Genomic DNA, 16,262 nt, shown 5'->3' with positions numbered 1-16,262 from the left:
CAGCAGGTGCCCAGGGCTGGCTGGCGGTCTGGAAGGCAGGCCCCTGGGTGGACAAGCGAACTCTGCAGGACAGGGATGGTCCACAGCCGGGTCCAGGGTCTAGCCCTGCCAGTCACTCATATGCAGCAGAGTGACTCATAGTTGGTCTGAAACTCCAGCAAAGGAACCGAAAGCCCAGCTCCCCAGTCCTGATCTGTCCCATAGAGTGGCATGTTTAATCAGCCTCTAGCCTGGGCGGGCACTGGGCTATGACTCACAGCCCTCACCCAGGCAGAGCGGCCACCACTGGCTGCAGCAACAGGGCCTGCTCTCACCCCCACCCCTACACACACCCCTTTCCTCAGCCTGTGCTCTGCTTGCCTGACCAGCAAACAGCTTCTTTGTTAAAGTCACCGTGGCAGAGGGGAAGGGAAGGAGGGAGGCAGGGCGGGTAGGCGGGCAGGGCAGGGCCCTACACATGCTTCAAGTTACAGGATCTGGGTGATGGTCCTGGCCAATGTCCTCCAGTAACCCCCAGCTGAGCCTGGCCTCCACAGCAGATGTTTCCTGCAATGGAAAGTTGCTGGCCAGGGCTCCACAGGGAGGCATGGGGTGGGGAAGGGAGGTGCCAGGGCCCTGCTGTTAGGACGAAATCCAAAATTTGAGACTCAAGTAGCCAGGGACTTCTTGGAGACACTCTCACCCCTCACCAACCCATCCATCCACCAGCTTCCCCATAGCAGCAGCAGCCACCTAGGGATTTTGCTGAGCCCGTTTCAGATATGCTGCTGGCAGAGAAGCTGAGATCAACAGCTTCGGGGTCTGTCTGAAAGACAGGCACCTTCTTCCTTCCCACGGACCTTGTACAACCTTCAACATTAGCGAGAGGGGAATCAAGCCCCCCAAAATTGTCAGATCTTAAGGGCAAAGCAGCAATTCTAAAAGCACAAATTTGGGTTCCCGAGGCAGCAAAATCCAGGAAAATGAAAGCCAGGCCAGTGGGGCAAGAAAGGCTCCAGACCAAGAAGTTAGAGACAGGGATGAGACAGCAGTGGGGCTTGGAAGATGTGGATTCCCAGAGAAAGTCAGACCCTTGAAACAAATGGGGCCATTCCCTCACCCTCCCCAGCTATACCACCTTGCCAGGAGGGTCTTGGCCTGCACAGGATGAGGAATGGTGCCTTTGTCTCAAGAGTCTTGGTAAATTAATAAAAATGGCCCAGCAAATACATTTCAAAATGAAGATTCCACACCAGGCGTGGTGGCTCATGCCTGTCATCCCAGCACTTTGGGAGGCCAACGCGGACAGATCACTTTAGGTCAGGAGTGCAACACCAGCCTGGCCAACATGGTGAAACCCCATCTCTACTACAAATATATATTTAAAAAATTAGCCCTACATGGCGGCAGTTGTCTGTAATCCCAGCTACTCAGGAGGCTGAGGCAGAAGAATCCCTCGAACCTAGGAGGTGGAGGTTGCAGTGAGCTGAGATCGCACCATTGCACTCCAGCCTGAGCAACAGAGAAAGACTCTTAAAAAAAAAAAAAAAAAGTAGATTCCAAAGATGCTAATTCAGAAGAACCTGGATTCTCCCATGTAAACAGTGTTGGAGAAAGTAGAAGAAGAGTCTGACTCTCCCCCAAACCCTCCCCTAGCAAACTTCTACAACCCTCTCTAGATGGACGCCCCAAGGACGCAGGCATGGCTCTCCATTCACGGTGTAGAACATCTCACTCTATCAGAAGGACACCTTCTCCAGGAAGGATCTGTGCCTCAAACAGGTCCATAACTTCTACTGTACTTGTCGTGATGTGTTTCAAATACAGGTTGACCATCCCTAATCAAAAAATGTGAAACCTTTTGAGCCTCAGTGTGATGCCACAAGCAGAAGACTCCACACCTGACCTCATGTGGCAGGCTGCTCATGGGGCATGTCCAGGTCAAAACACAGCACTTTGCTTTGTGCATAAAATTATTTAAAATATTATAAAAAAGTATCTTCAGGCTATATGTCTAATGGATATATGAAGCAAATTTGGTGTTTAGACTTGGGTCCCAAGATATCTCACTATATATATGCAAACATTCCAAAATCCAAAAGAATCAGAAATCCGAAACACGTCTGGTCCAAGTATTTTGGATAAGGGATACCGTATCAGGTGCTGAGAAAGTATTTACCAAGTGAATGCGTTCCTTATCTACCTCTCAAAGGATGCCTGTTTACAATGCATCTTACATGTACACACGGAGATCCCTAATCCTGTATGTATGGCTTGTCAGGGCCTGGTCGCTGCCAACACTCTCCCCAGCTTCTCTTCGCCCTGCATGTCAGCCCAATCCTGAGTGGCGCAGTACGCAAACACAGCAAATCCATTTTCCAAGGTGGCCAGAATGCCTCCCTCGGGGTGACTCCGGCCCCCAGTATGTAGGCAAGTAGGCAGCTCCAAGAGGCTCTGGATCCTTACAGTAACTACTTGAAAACATCTGAGTATTGCCACAGGCAAAGTGGCTGCCTGGGCTATTAAGGGTGACATAGAGATAGGACATGGCCTGTGGGATAACGCCCCAGGAGATGAGTCTCATACGCAGCAGCCTTTGTCTCCCTGACATCCGTGTCAGTGGCTGAGTAGGGCAGGGCAAGAACCAGCAGAGAGGGAAATGACCCTGGGCTAAACATTAACTCTATAGCAAACACCAGGAGCTGGGACCAAGTGGTACCCATTTCCCGGGGACGGTGAGAAGGAGGGGGTGGAGGAGCCCAGGAGAAAACAGACAGATTTTGGCGGACCATTGATCTTACCCAGGAAGAAACCAGTCAAGATCCACCCAGGAAACTCTGACCCTGCAGCCAAATCTGGATAGGCAGAAGCCAGATGTGGGACAAGGGGACAGGAGACCAGGCGGTAACTGAGCAAAGGAGGGAAAGGGGGACTGAGGTAGGCATGGGGCCTGTGCAGAAGGGTAGAGAAGGGGTGGGGCTGGGCTGGGCTGGGGGCTGATCTGAAAAACTCAGGATGGGAGCCAGGAAGATCCTTCAAGTTGGGAGCAAATACAGAGGAGAGACAGGCAGAGGCGGAGGAGCAGAGTCAGTTCTGGGGCAACACCAGGTGCCAGGCAGGTCTCCTACCTTGTCCACTGACCACCCCCAACACCCTGAATTCCATTCCTACAAACCTTTGTTCTTTTGCTCTCACACTTACGCCAGCCACTCCCCAGGCTTTGCACTATCCTTCCCTCACCTCCACAAAGTTGCAGCCCTAACCGGAGGTGCTCCAGGCAAGCAGGGTCTAAGTCTCAGGCAGCGGCCAGGGTCTGGGCTCCTGTGCTCTTATCTCAGAAATGGTCCCTCCTGGGCTGCCATGGAGAAGACTGCTCCCAGGAACGTGCCAGGAGGCCTAGGAAGGAAACCCCTGTGACCTTGTGCCCCATCGGGGGCTGAGAGGGAGTACATTTTACCCCTCCTGCCCCAACAACCCTGGCCAGGTTGCCCCTCAACTCTGCCCTTGGCTCCCTGCTAAAGGCAAAACCCTATTTCTGCTTTTCCCTTCATCTTATGTCTACTGGGGCTGCTCTCTTGATCTGAGGGTGCTGATGAATATGACTGGGGTGGCAGACTAGGGCTTCGGGGGTAAGGAGGAGTAGATATAATCAGGCCTCGGAGGACTCAGGGCACCTGTAGATGGCACAGCCTTCAAACTCCACCCTGGACCTGACACTCTCCTGCCACAGCCTCTCCCTGTGTCCTTGGGGTCCAACCACTTTCCTCCGCATGACTCACTGTTTAGACCAAGCCTGTTTGTCATCATGGCAATGGCTCCTCCCTGGCTAGCCATGTAAAAGTGAACGCTTTTGTCGGCAGCAGAGAGGTAGAGGTGAAGGGGGAGGCTGGGGCATGGGCTGGGTGGTGGCTGGGCTTCCCTTCCTATCAGACCCAGGCTGTTCCAGAGGGCCTGAGATGCTCTTGCCAATATCAGCACTTCCGCGGGGCACTGGCTCTCACTGCTCTGACCCCAGTCAGGGGCTCCAGCAAGCATCCCCAGGACTGGGCACTATAATGCCTTTACCTATGTGAAGGACATCTGGTGTAATGAATGAGCCTCAGATATAAGAATGGCTGGAGCGCTGATCCTAGGATCTAGAGAGAGGTTATAGAGGGCCAGTCAGCAAAGCTGAGAAGGGGAGAGGAATCCTGCCTGATGGGCACATTCCAGCCAGCCCAGGGCAACACAGAGGCAAGGCAGAAAGACAGAGCTCCCTAAGGAAACACAGAAAACCAGGTCAAAGCAGCAGGAGCAGGGCAAGGGCCTCCTGAAACAGCGAGGCTGACGTCTGTGGAGGGGTGCTGGGGAGAGGAGCTCGTTCAGCTGCAGCTCCTGAGAAGGCATCGGCACACGAGAGCACGGACATGAGCACTGCACACTGAAGGAGCAGGGCGCCCTTTCACCCAAGGGCAGACCCCAGGGGGACAACATGAGTTCAGGAGAGGACGGCCACACACGCTCCTCAGCAAACAGCCACTTGTGCCCTTGGCCTCTGAGAATGAATGATCTGAGCTAAGTGGAGAGTTAGGGATATTTCCGTAATTCGCTTGGGGTGAGAGGGTAGAGGGTGAAAGGAGACAAGGGAGGATTAATAAAGGAAGAGGTAGGACGAAGCCAGGAAAAGAGAATACCCTGGAGGATAATGCAAGGAGCCACTGAGGTCCAACCACTTCTGCACATCCCCGGTACAGGTGGAACCATCAGAAAGCAGAGCTCCGTCATGCCCGGCTCCTCTGCTGATTCTCATACGTGTCATCCAAACCCCTGACTTCTGTCCCACTCCATCCTCCAGCCGAGAGACAGCATCTGCTTCTAGCCCATCGCTCCAGGAAGAGGCTAAGGGAGAAGGAATCAGGGGATAGGATGGCAGAAAGAAGCGGAGAAGGTAAAGCCTGTTAGAATCAGACAGAGACGGAAACCCAGCTGGGAGAATGGAAATCAGAAAGAAGGAAACTGTGGAAGAGGAAAGGAGAGGAAAGGAAAGGGGTGGCGTCAGAAAGCAAAGGGCTGAAAAGAATCCAAGGAAGCACAGACTGAGATGAAGCCAAAGGCTGAGCTAAAGAGTAATAAAAAGAGAAACGACAGATAAGAAGAGGAAGGAGATTAACCACGAGGATGGGAGCTGGCCTGTCCAAACCAGGATGTCCGAACTGTCTAACAGGGCTGCAGCCACGTGGGGCCTGTTCCCCTTTGGGGCCTGAATTTGTGTGATGCTGCTCAAAAAAGGCGCAAGAAGAGTTGAGTGAAGGATGCTGGGGTCCCCATGATAGCTGGGCTTTCGGCCGCACCCAGGAAGCTCAGCACTCATCCCCCTCCCCTACTCTGAGGCCACAGGCCAACAAACCTCCTAAGGGATAAGGGGGTGGCTCAGAGATAGTAGAGTCTGGCTTCTCTTCCACACCAAGATACCTCAGCCTATAGCTCCTCTCCACAACTCTGTACAGCCCATCAAATTCTGCCTTGTTTGCGGTGCCCCCGGGACAGGCCGGCCACGGGGCAGCAGGAGGCTGGCAGCCTCAGGGCTCATGAGCACGTGCCTGACTCTGAGGAACCACCCATCACCAAGTTCAGGAAAACACACACGTAGTCCACACAACTGATCTGCAACCCTCTCCCTACATCAAACCCACACTTCTCCCCTCCAGCCCGTCCCCTGGCCAGAGTGCCCTCCTCAACTCTGTCCTTCACAGACACAGCTGCTCCATGCCCACATCGCCTGCTGGAGCAGAACCTGGTACGTCCAGGGAGGGGGCAAAGATGGCCTTTCCCGGGATTCAGCAGAGTTAGGTGTGAGGAGGGCAGGTTCAGAGAGGTAAAGAGGACCATCTGAGGTCAGCCCCTCCTCTGTGAAGTCCCAGAGGGCAGAACACACAGCGGGAGCTGGCCGAGAGCCTCAGACAGCTGCTCTGCAGGGGAAACCATTCACGTCCCACCACCCAGTTTGTGTGACTGAGAGGCTGTGACCTCCGCCAGGCCTGCTTACCCCACAACAGTTTCTAGGCTTGCAGCAGCTGCACAGGGTGCCCCCAGGATGACCTAGACAGGGCCCCCACTCCACACCTTCGCCACAGCGCCATGCGCCGAGAGGTCTTGTAGAAAGGGCATGCTTTTGTAGCTGTTGAAGGGGTACTTGGGACAGAGGTCAAATCTCATCACACGGGTTGACTCCTCTATCAATGGGGGAAAGTCTTCTGGCTGCATTTGCCCCAAAATGTCTTGGTTAAGGGAAGAAAACTACGTTCAGACCCCCAGGCTGCTCCAGCACCAGAATTCCAACTGGCTTTGGAATGGCCACTCCCTCCCTAACTGGTCTCCTCCTTTAGGGTTGATAGACCCTTGTCTAAGAACCTCAGTAAGGCAGGGGATATGGCTGGCCATGCCTCCTTGGTCCCCTGAACGAAACCCTCCCTCCCCAAGTCTGCCCTGTTCTGTTGCAGAAAATGACCACTGCAGCTAGTTTAGGAGCAAAGGGGCTGCTACGAAAAGAAACCCACAGGGAAGCCCAGCCTCACCCCACATCTCTGCCCCACCAACCTCCATCCCCCTTCCTCCTACACCTCTTCCCCCTCAACCTCTGTCTCCCTCCCACACCCCATACCTCTGCCCCCCAACCTCCATCCCCCTTCCACACCCCACACCTCTTCCCCTCAACCTCCATCCTACTCCCACACCCCACACCTCTTCCCCCTCAACCTCCATCCCCCCCCCACACACCCCACACCTCTCCTCCACAACCTCCATTCCCCTCCCACTTCTCAGTTACCCAGCATGAAGAGAAACAGGAATACTTACATTATACCAACTCTGGCTTTTCTGAAAGGAGAAAATGAAAGAAAAGGTAGAATTAGTCAGGGAAAAGGTGGTGGGAAGGGCCAGAGGGAAGGGTACACAGACAGCAGAGGGTGGGCAGGGAGGAGGGGTCCAAATGCAGCTGAATGCTTCCCATGTGGTTGCTCAGGAGGGGTCCTCCTTTCTCAAGGCAGTTCCAGAAAGGAGGCCCGGGAGCAGTCCATGCTGGAAGCCCACCGAGGGCGGGGTGGCAGGCAGCGGCAGCACCAGCTAGAGCTCAACCGGAAGGGAGTCGGAGCCCCATGGCAAGGTTCTGATGGAGTGAGGGGCGCGCTATGGGCATTCGAGACCCAGTCCCCAAATGGACCCTGACCAGAAGCAAAATGCTGATGGCGGCCAACCCAGCCTTCTGCTCTAAGACAGCCACTTGTAAAAGGCAGCGTGGGACACTTTTGAGGTAGAAAATGGTCTACCTAAAACTCCCTCCAACTTTGATCTCAGCAGGCAAGTGAGTAAATTTCTCCTGTGCCAAGATTGGGCTGTACCTAAATAATGGTCGGGGAGTGTTTGGCGGTTCTGCATGGGTGGGAGGTTGAAGCACATAATCGCTAAGGGTCCTTTCCAGCCCAGCGGTGCCATAATTCAGTACCAGCAAAACAGACCCCACCCCAGCTCCAGAAGTAAGTGTTCTCCATTCCCAGACCCAGGAGGAAGGAGACCTGAATGTGTCTCCAGGGAAGAGGAGGGATAGCTAAGATTGTGTCTTGACTGTCTGCAAGCCCAATGGCCAGTAGTCCTTTATGTACTTCCCCTTGAAAGATAGATGAATATGCAGATAGACAAGCTTGTCTGCACCCATACACGCACACACTCATACACATATACACACATACACACCACACACATACACAAATACACACACACACACGCACATATACACACCACACACACATATACACACAGGCACACATGCACACGCTCGCGTGCACACACACACAAATGCCTAAGCTCTATCTCTTGGTGGATCGTAGATTATTTTCAGTTTTAAGGATCACTGGGTGGGGAAACTTTGTCCACAGATCAATACCTTAGCTCTACCCAGAGGTCTGGATCCCCTCTATCTGCTGTTTAAAGGGTCCCGACCCAGAAGGGCAGATGAGAGTAGCCACGGTCCTCGAATGTCTGCTGTGTCTAGAGGGAACGAAGTGACTACGTACTCGAGGGTGGATGTGTGCCCACAGTGATGACCACTAGTCACGTGATTTATCTCTCCCATTCCACTGGAACTATGTAGAGAGGGTCCACCTTCACCACCCCGCCAACCAGTGAAACCAGTGCGAAGAGGAGCTGGAAGGGCTGAGGGGCCTATCGTAGGTGGGGCTGCTTCTGAGCGGTTTCGCCCTGACACATGCCCTCCATGGCCAGGATGTGACCAGAAGCCAATGGCAAGGCTCCCAGTCCCCCTCTGCAAGATGCTCTCCATGGTCATTTCCCAACAAAGCCTGTCACCAAAGTCCATCCAGAGGCCACACCCTCCCATCACGGCCTCATCCCCTCCTCAGATTCAGAGGTCTCAGCAGGTAAAGGGCCCAAATCCAAATATTAAAACCTGTTTTTTCCTGAGAAAGGTGTGGCCATATAGGAGTCCCAGACCTGAAAACTCGCCTCTAGGCATTGCAGTCAAGGCTGCCCCCTTCTGGAGGGGGTGGATGGGGCAAGTAGGCTGCATCTGGGGTCTGAAGCTCACTTCCTGGGTCCTAACATGGAAGCCCACGGGGCAGCAGGCTGTGCAGACACCTCCCAGCAGCGGGGAGGTGCGCTCTGGGAGCTGCTGGCCCCAGCGGCCTCACAATCTTCTTGTGCTTCCTCAAATGCAACCCAGGTCATGAGATCCCTGAGTCACAGTGGAGACCTCCCAAGCCCCCAGCTCCTCATCTCAGTGTCATGGCCTTCACGTAAGACCCTAGGAGGAAGGCGGGCCACAAGAACATGGGCTGATGAGGGGACCCCAGATGCCCAACTCCTCCTGCACAGGGCTCCCTCCTGCCCCAGGTAGACAGAAGTAAATGGTCCCTTTGCATGGGCTGGCATGTGGGCACATGTGCCTTCCAAATCCGTGTGGAACAATGTGTGAGGGTCACACACAGTCCTAGGCAGGGAGGCCAGTCCTGTCTCTAACCTGCTCTGTGATGCCCTTGTAATCTAATGTTTGCTCTTTTGTAAAGGGTGGATTAGAGAATGTATTAAAGAACTGAAAAGAAATGTGAAAGATACCAAAGAGCAGAACCGTGCTGAGGCTCTGCCCTGAACAGCCATCCCCAGGCAGTTTCTTACCTGCTGCCACTGAGGGGCCATAGGAACAATGGGTCAGCCCTCCAGCCATGTCTAAAGCAGCCCCCAAGCCTGTCCACTGTGGCCAGGGTCCCCGAACTCTACCCAGTCTGTTGGAGGCACATTCGATCACCATGTTTCTGCATTCCTGGAAATGAATCCTAAAGGCACTACCAGACAGGGAGGACCTAGACTCACAGGGGCAGGGAAGTCAGAAGAGCCGTGGGCCTCGGAGGGTGAGGAGGGGTGTCCCTCATCCTCTGGCTTTTGTTTCTGTAGCACCCCTACCTGGAGGACAGGGCCAGAGGGAAGGAAGGCGCAGAACCAGGGAGCAGGGGTGAAGACCTCTCTGACGGCTTATAAATAAATGGATTTGGCCAAAGAGGAAGAAGGGGGAAAAAGGACAAAGACACAGCTGTTGGGCACACACTCATTTCTATCACTTTACCTCGAAGGTCTGAAGAGCAAGCACCTAAAGGAATGCAAGGCCCCTGGAAACAGACCCAGGTGGTTTCCAGAAACACCTCCCACTGCAAAGGCTCGGGGAGTCTGAAAGATGAAGGTAGGGGGTGAGGGGGCAAGGGCTAGGGGAGCTCTACATTTAGCAGGAGTTAGAAATAAAAAGCAATTCTTACTTTGATCAGGTTAAGTCTGTCATACTGAAAAGAAAACCACAAAAAATTAGAATTTAAAAAAAAAAAAAAAGACGAAAGTGAAAGGAAGGTGAGTGCCGCGGCGCCAGGGCGACGCCGTGCATCGCGGGAGGGAGGCGTGCAGTGGGGCAGGAGGAGGCGTGCTTTACCGCACCTGCTGCTCGGCGCCGTCAGGGCAGGTGGGAGAGCGGCAGAACGGCCGCTCACTCCCTCTGGTGGCCACAGGCTGTCACTACACAGCGGAAGCCGGGCGGCGGCACAAACTCATTGGGAGGGAAGTGCTGGGGCAGGGCTACACCTAGGAGGGTCGGCGTGGGCAGCACAGTGACTGACGGATCCCTCGGATCCAAAGGGATCGGGCCTTAGCGATCACCCGAGGCCACGCCTACAGAGTAGCAAATTAGAAAATGAGGCCCCAGAGAAGGAATAAAGACCCCGTGCACGGGACCTGACCCCAGGAAGAAGCAGAGGCACTGGCCAGCTTGCCAGGAAAATATAAGGCATGGTGTCCTCTAGGGGTGGCCAGGAGACAGGGAGTGAGGTGGCCTAACTACAAAGCAGCAAAAATAGCCATGAAATCGCCTGCTGGGAATACATGTGATTAACCCAAGAAGATGTTCCACTGGGGAGGGGCGTGTCCCCTCCTTTTTTCACAGAACCGTCTGCTCCAGACCCTGGCCTTCAAAGGGCCTAATTCCCCTACAAGTCTGTGTGTCCTGCACGTACACATCCCAGATCAGCACAACCGGGGATGCTACAGCATCCCTCCTCGCACAAGCCCGACCTATTTTAACTCCATTGAAAGGATGGCGGGGTAGGTGCCGATGGCAATTATCAGTGGGAGGATGAGGTGGCGAAGTGGGTAACCAATGTCAGAAAACTCAGAATGTGTCTGCCCGGGATGGGCATGGCCTTCACCCCATCTCCCAGGGGAAAGGAAACCTGCACTCACCCCGGCACCTCTGTCCTCAGTTCCCATGAAAAGGGCCAGATCAGCTCCTGATTCCTGCTTGGTGCTCAGTCCCTTCATTACATCTTATTTTAGCCTCTCCAAAATCCCATTCCTAATTCTATCTGGTACCTGACGCTCGTCCTGACTGCCCCACTCATGATGTATCTTGACTTGGAGCTTACAGAACATCCCCAACCGCTCAAGAGCCAGGCTTGGGGTGTAGATAAACTGTATGGAAAAGTGTGCAGGAACAGGGAGCGGGGAACTTGATGACCGCGTCAGGCCATGTCTTCCCTCTCACCAGCTGAGTCTTGAACACCCACTAGACTCACATCAACCAGGCTAGAGGTGGAAAGCGCTCAAGAGTGTCTGCCACAGGGCATTTCAAAACCCCATCCCCAGATACCAGACACGCCTGCACCTGCCAAGCCACCAGAACCGACAGAGAACTCCTGCTGCCTTCCTCACTCGAGGAGGAGTTCCTCCTTCCCCGTCCACAGCCAGCAACGGCCATTTAAAATCCTCAGAGCCAAGAAGTGCATTTAGTCACAAGGTCACAGATTACAGGATTAGCTGTGTTGCCTTTTGTCCTTCCCTCAGGAAAGAAGGACACCCTCCTCCTCCCCAAAGCACTGAGAGACTTGGGACTACCACAAAGTCATCCGTGGCTTCCCCTTCTTCAGGCTTCATCCCACCCCCTTGCCCCATGGGCCTTGCTGTTCCGCAACACCTGTCACTCACCCTCCACTCGCTGCATGTTTTCCTACGGCTCAGAATTCCTGGGCTCCTGGGAAAGACTCTGGCACTGGCCACATCTCTCCAAGGCCTGCCAATGTTTGCCAACCTCCAGGCATGGAACCCCACCCTCTGGGAGAACAGCTCCCCACTCTGATCATGATCCAGGATCCTAAGCACACCATGAGTCCCAGTCTGGGCAGTGGGTAGAAGTGCTAAGGTGTGCCCAGGCTCAGCAGCTCTGGGCAGGGAGGAACAGAGCGTATAGGCAGAGCTCCTGAGGGCTCGGCTGCTGCACCAGGGAACTCATTGACCTGAAACCCTGCCCCTCAATCAGTGAAGCCCTACTGCATCCTCACTCACCACTGCTGGGCACTCCAGAATCATCCACCAATAGGGAGGGCCTGCAGTATGACCAGACGGGATCTCCCATCCCAAAGGAATGAAACCAACCAAGGCCAGGCAGGACTCTGTTTCTCGACCATACCATGTAAGGAGGGAATAAATTCCCAGCCAGAGGCAGTGTCCAGGGAGCAGGCAGACATGGGTGTCAGGTGGGGGGTGGAGGAGGGTCTGTTCTCCGACATCAGGTGCAGTGAAAAGGGGCCTTCAATGACTTCCAAGCCAGACTGCCGGGGGAAAGTGGGGCCGGCCCTTCTGGGAAGGGGACCAAGCAGGACATAAGGGCCAGAATCGGCAGGGCCAGAGGGAGGGGGTGCTGAGCACTACAGACATTTCGACACTAGAGGGGAGATAAAGGGACAGAGACAAATGATGGCTTACTTTTGAGAGGCGCTTGTGAGACTAAGACCGTGCATGCAAAGAAGGTATTTGGGAAATGGTGGGGAAGAAGAGGAAGAACAAGAAATCAAAAGACAAATTCAAATGGGAAGCCAGCTCCCATGCCTCCCAGGGGTCCCCAACCCCTTCCCAGGCCCTGGGGGTCCCAGGGTGAAGAGAAGCTTCCTGAAGGAGCCCCTGGGCAAAGACATCTGCCCCCCAAGGGACTGAGGGCGGGGGAGGCCATCTCTAGGGAACTATAACTAGCCCAGGGCTCCCCCGGGGCCTGTTTTAGGCATTTGCATGGGCCAAGGGCCAGGTACTCAGGTGGTGGTGCTGACATCCTTGGGAGGATGAAAAGGCCCTGCCACTCTCCTCTCTGCCAGGTGAGTACCAAGTAAGTTAGTGCAAAGGTATGGCAGGGATGATGGCCAGGGAGGAGGTTAAAAATAGCATTCTGCAAGGTTCCCTGAGGACTCTCCCTAGCAGTATAGCTGTCCCAAATAATGTTCCCTTCTACCCCCGCTCCAGGGACCAAATTTGAAAACGGTAGCAGGAATAAACCGATGACCCCTCATGATTCCCAGAGCATCTCCCCTCCAAATCTCAAAAAAAATACGAGCCTCCCGAGCTCCTCCAGCCCCCCGAGAAGGCTTAGCGGGGAGGATATTTAACCAGGGTCTCTCCTGCCTGCCCCTCACCTCACTGGATAACGACTGTCTCTGGGCCTTTAGGTCTGTTCATCATGTGAGGACCCTCGCGGATGTTCTCCAGCTCACCACCCCAATTACGGCTCCCCACAGCCCCTAACAAGGAGATACAGCCTCTAGCGGGGTCCGGCTCACCGCTCACCTTGGAATTTTTGCCGCCGCTCCGGCCGGACTGGGAGGAGCAGCTGCGCTGCACGCCCTGCTCCGGTGTGGATGGGGACTTGTCTGAGGAGTGATCTGAGCCCTTCTCCACCATGGTGTCTCCGTCCTGGTTCTGCGGGGTTGGCGAGCGAGACCGCTTCCGGAGGATGGGCGAGCAGGCCGGCGTGCTGCGGTTGGAGTTACTGGCAGTGCTGCAGCGGCAGATGGAGAGAGGGAGCGGGGTGGAAAGAGAAGGAGGAGGAAAGGCAGGCAGTCAGTGATCGAGGCCAAGGACAAGTCCAAAAGAGCCAGCTCAGGGAGCCAGGTGAGGGGCTGGGGAGAAACCGGGAGAGGGGCCCAGGCTGCGGCTCGCTGCACCGTAATACTGCTGCTGGCCACGGGAGGGCAGCAGTGCCCACGTGGACACAGACGCCGGAGGGCAATGGGCAACTGACATTTAGACATGCATCCGTCCATCTGTCCGTCCATCCCGTTATTGTTTGAGCCCCTATTGTACGCCAAAAATTGTTTGGGGCACATGGAATTTAATACCTGAAAGACTCACTGGAGACCATCCAATACAATCAGCTCATTTTATACATGTTGCAAATGCAAAACTTCTATATTTTGTTCAGACATTTTTGTTCATGAAGATAACAATTACAATCCTATTTTTCACAGCCCTTCACATATGTGTTATTTCTTAAACCATTCCATCCAGGGAGTAAAGGCAAGTACCATAATCCCTACATTAAAAAATGAAGACCAGTGCCTGGCAGAGGGAAGCTAAATGCCGCCCTCTGATCACAGAGGGCTTGGAAACAAAGTGCAGCTCTTCTGATTTGTAACTCACCCACACCATATTATTTCCTTGTAAGGAAGCCATATGTGTTTCTGCTTCCCCTGCCCAGGGTAAAGATGCATACAGCAGAAGTTTTCACATTCCATATCCCCATACCCCAATATTTATTCCCAATAAGTACCTTGCACTTCCCATAGGACCAAATCCACTTACATCAAGGCTTATAAGCTGCAAATAAAATACTATTTGATATTTTGCTTCTGTTTTCAATGGACTAGAAGAAGAGATGAGAGACAGAGGGGAGAGAGAAACTGAATGCAGTTAAATGTTTGCTTTGCTTGTGATACTGGAGAAAGGAAAGAGATGGAGAAAGAGAGAGGCTAAGTAGAAAGTGGCAGCAGAAATGGGAAGGAAAGGAAATGTGAGATAGGAAAGCTAAAGAAGCATGGGACTGGTGGGGGGTGGGGGGTGTCCTGCCCACCCACTCAGCAGTCTCACAGCCGGGTCGGCTACGGGAACACCCTGGACCCCCTTGCAGGCTGCATCCCAGCCTTCCCTCGGGGAGTGCGGTGCAGGGCTGGGGACACTGTCATTTGCATGAAGATGCAGCTGTGACCTCAGATGTCCCATTGGCCCCATTTGCAATGAAAACCATGCCCCTTTCAGCAAAACCTTCCACCTGGGCATCCTTAGTGGAAAGAAAGGAAGGGAACAAATCCAAGAGCCTAACCCAGCAAGTGTGGGCAGGGAGCTGGGGGCAGGCAGTGTGGTAACTTTTGGAAGGAAACTGATAAAGGAAGAAAAAAAAAAAAAGACCAGAGAAAAGGAAGATACATGTGCCCCAAAGATGTATGGAGAAAAGCAAGTCCCAATGTTCCACTTCATCCTAAAACAGAATTTGCATTTAAAATCTCCTTTCTGGCCGGGCACTGTGGCTCACTCCTGTAATCCCAGCACTTTGGGAGGCCAAGGTGGGCAGATCACCTGAGGTCAGGAGTTCAAGACCAGCCTGACCAATATGGTGAAACGCCATCTCTACTAAAAATACAAAAATTAGCCATGGTGGTGGGTGCCCGTAGTCCCAACTACTTGGGAGGCTGAGGCAGGAGAATCATTTGAATCTGGGAAGTGGAGGTGGCAGTGGACGGAGATCATGCCACTGCACTCCAGCCTGGGTGACAGAGCAAGACTTCATCTCAAAAATTAAATAATAAAATAAAATCTCGCTTCTAATACTAACAGTAATTGTTATTAGAAGAGGCCCAAGATGCCTCTTTCAAAAGAAGTGCTTCCCGTTTTTGCCCCACCCATTCCTTATCCTTACTCTCTAAACTCCTTTGCTACCATAAACCCTGGAGAAAGGAAGGTATGTTCCTTTTCTTCAGTTGGAAATGCCAGGCTGTGGGGCTGGTGGCAGGCAGATCCCTGACTGCACGACCCGTGGGGCAGCATGGAGAGCAGGTGTCAACACTTGTCCTTCTGGGATGAGCCTCCTTGCTCTAGGACCAACTCCAGCCCACAACCACATATTCCCAGGTTTAAACTGTCTTCTAGGATTATGCTACTAGAACAACCAGGAACTCTACCCTCTAGCCCCAGCTATAATAGTTTGCTCAAAAAAGAACTAGAGAAGTTGGTAATGGTGACATGAGCTGTAATCCTGGCTACCTGGGAGGTTGAGGCAGGAGAATCGTTTGAGCCAACAAGTTTGAGATCAGCCTGGGCAACATAGTGAGACCCTATCTCAAAAAGAACTAGAAAAAGGATGACAATCAAGCACATGCCTATCTCAGACTCAATGGCCCCACAGCTGTTGTGTATCTTCCTTAGATAAGGAACATCCTCACACATTCCTGGAAATGGAAAGGAGATCACTTCATCCTCCCCCAAACCCAGAATCCCCACTAACTAACTGGCATCAAGCAAGAGGCGGGCAACACATTCTAACCTGGAGGAAACTAACTCCAACTATCCAAAACCACATGAGTCTCACATGAAATGATCAAAGCGTCCATGAGAACTCCTCACCATCCAGCAGCCCCACTTCAGCCCACCCTACATATACCATGCAAAGATTGTCTGTCTGTACTCTTAAGGCTGTTGATCATCTGTGCTGTTCTTGGACACTTCTCCCTGATGACACCCACCTCTCTTCTGCTCCTCTGACTGTCTCGGACACGAGCTCCTCTCTTGCCACCCAGCCTGATATTAATCCTTCCCTAAAGGTGAGTCTGTCACCTCCTTGGCCAACTTCAGCCTTCTCTAACTTCAACCAGGCAGAGACTTCTCGACCTGCTTCCGGCCCTGGTCACAGACGGTAGCCTAAGCCAACAACCTGCTGCCAGGTA

General features: G+C 53.4%; 1 protein-coding gene across 16 annotated transcripts in view; it reads right to left on the bottom strand.

The window, feature by feature from the left end:
• GRAMD1B (GRAM domain containing 1B) overlaps positions 1 to 16,262 on the bottom strand; it is a 269,620-nt gene that overhangs the window by 33,415 nt on the left and 219,943 nt on the right. For 10 of the 16 annotated variants that reach the window (XM_074400747.1, XM_074400755.1, XM_074400748.1 and 7 more), the window contains 4 exons: positions 13,114 to 13,324; positions 12,265 to 12,285; positions 9,777 to 9,800; positions 6,814 to 6,834 (listed from right to left, as the gene is read on the bottom strand). In XM_074400747.1, coding sequence (XP_074256848.1) covers positions 6,814 to 6,834; positions 9,777 to 9,800; positions 12,265 to 12,285; positions 13,114 to 13,324 — 277 coding nt within the window. The remainder of the gene's footprint in view (positions 1 to 6,813; positions 6,835 to 9,776; positions 9,801 to 12,264; positions 12,286 to 13,113; positions 13,325 to 16,262) is intronic. The other 6 variants (XM_074400752.1, XM_074400754.1, XM_039471063.2 and 3 more) reach the window with 3 other exon arrangements.

The sequence above is a fragment of the Saimiri boliviensis genome, chromosome 6 (assembly GCF_048565385.1).
Source record: "Saimiri boliviensis isolate mSaiBol1 chromosome 6, mSaiBol1.pri, whole genome shotgun sequence".
Lineage (NCBI taxonomy): Eukaryota > Metazoa > Chordata > Mammalia > Primates > Cebidae > Saimiri > Saimiri boliviensis.
Note: the sequence above shows the minus strand (reverse complement) of the source record. Positions and strands in the feature narration are given on the sequence as shown.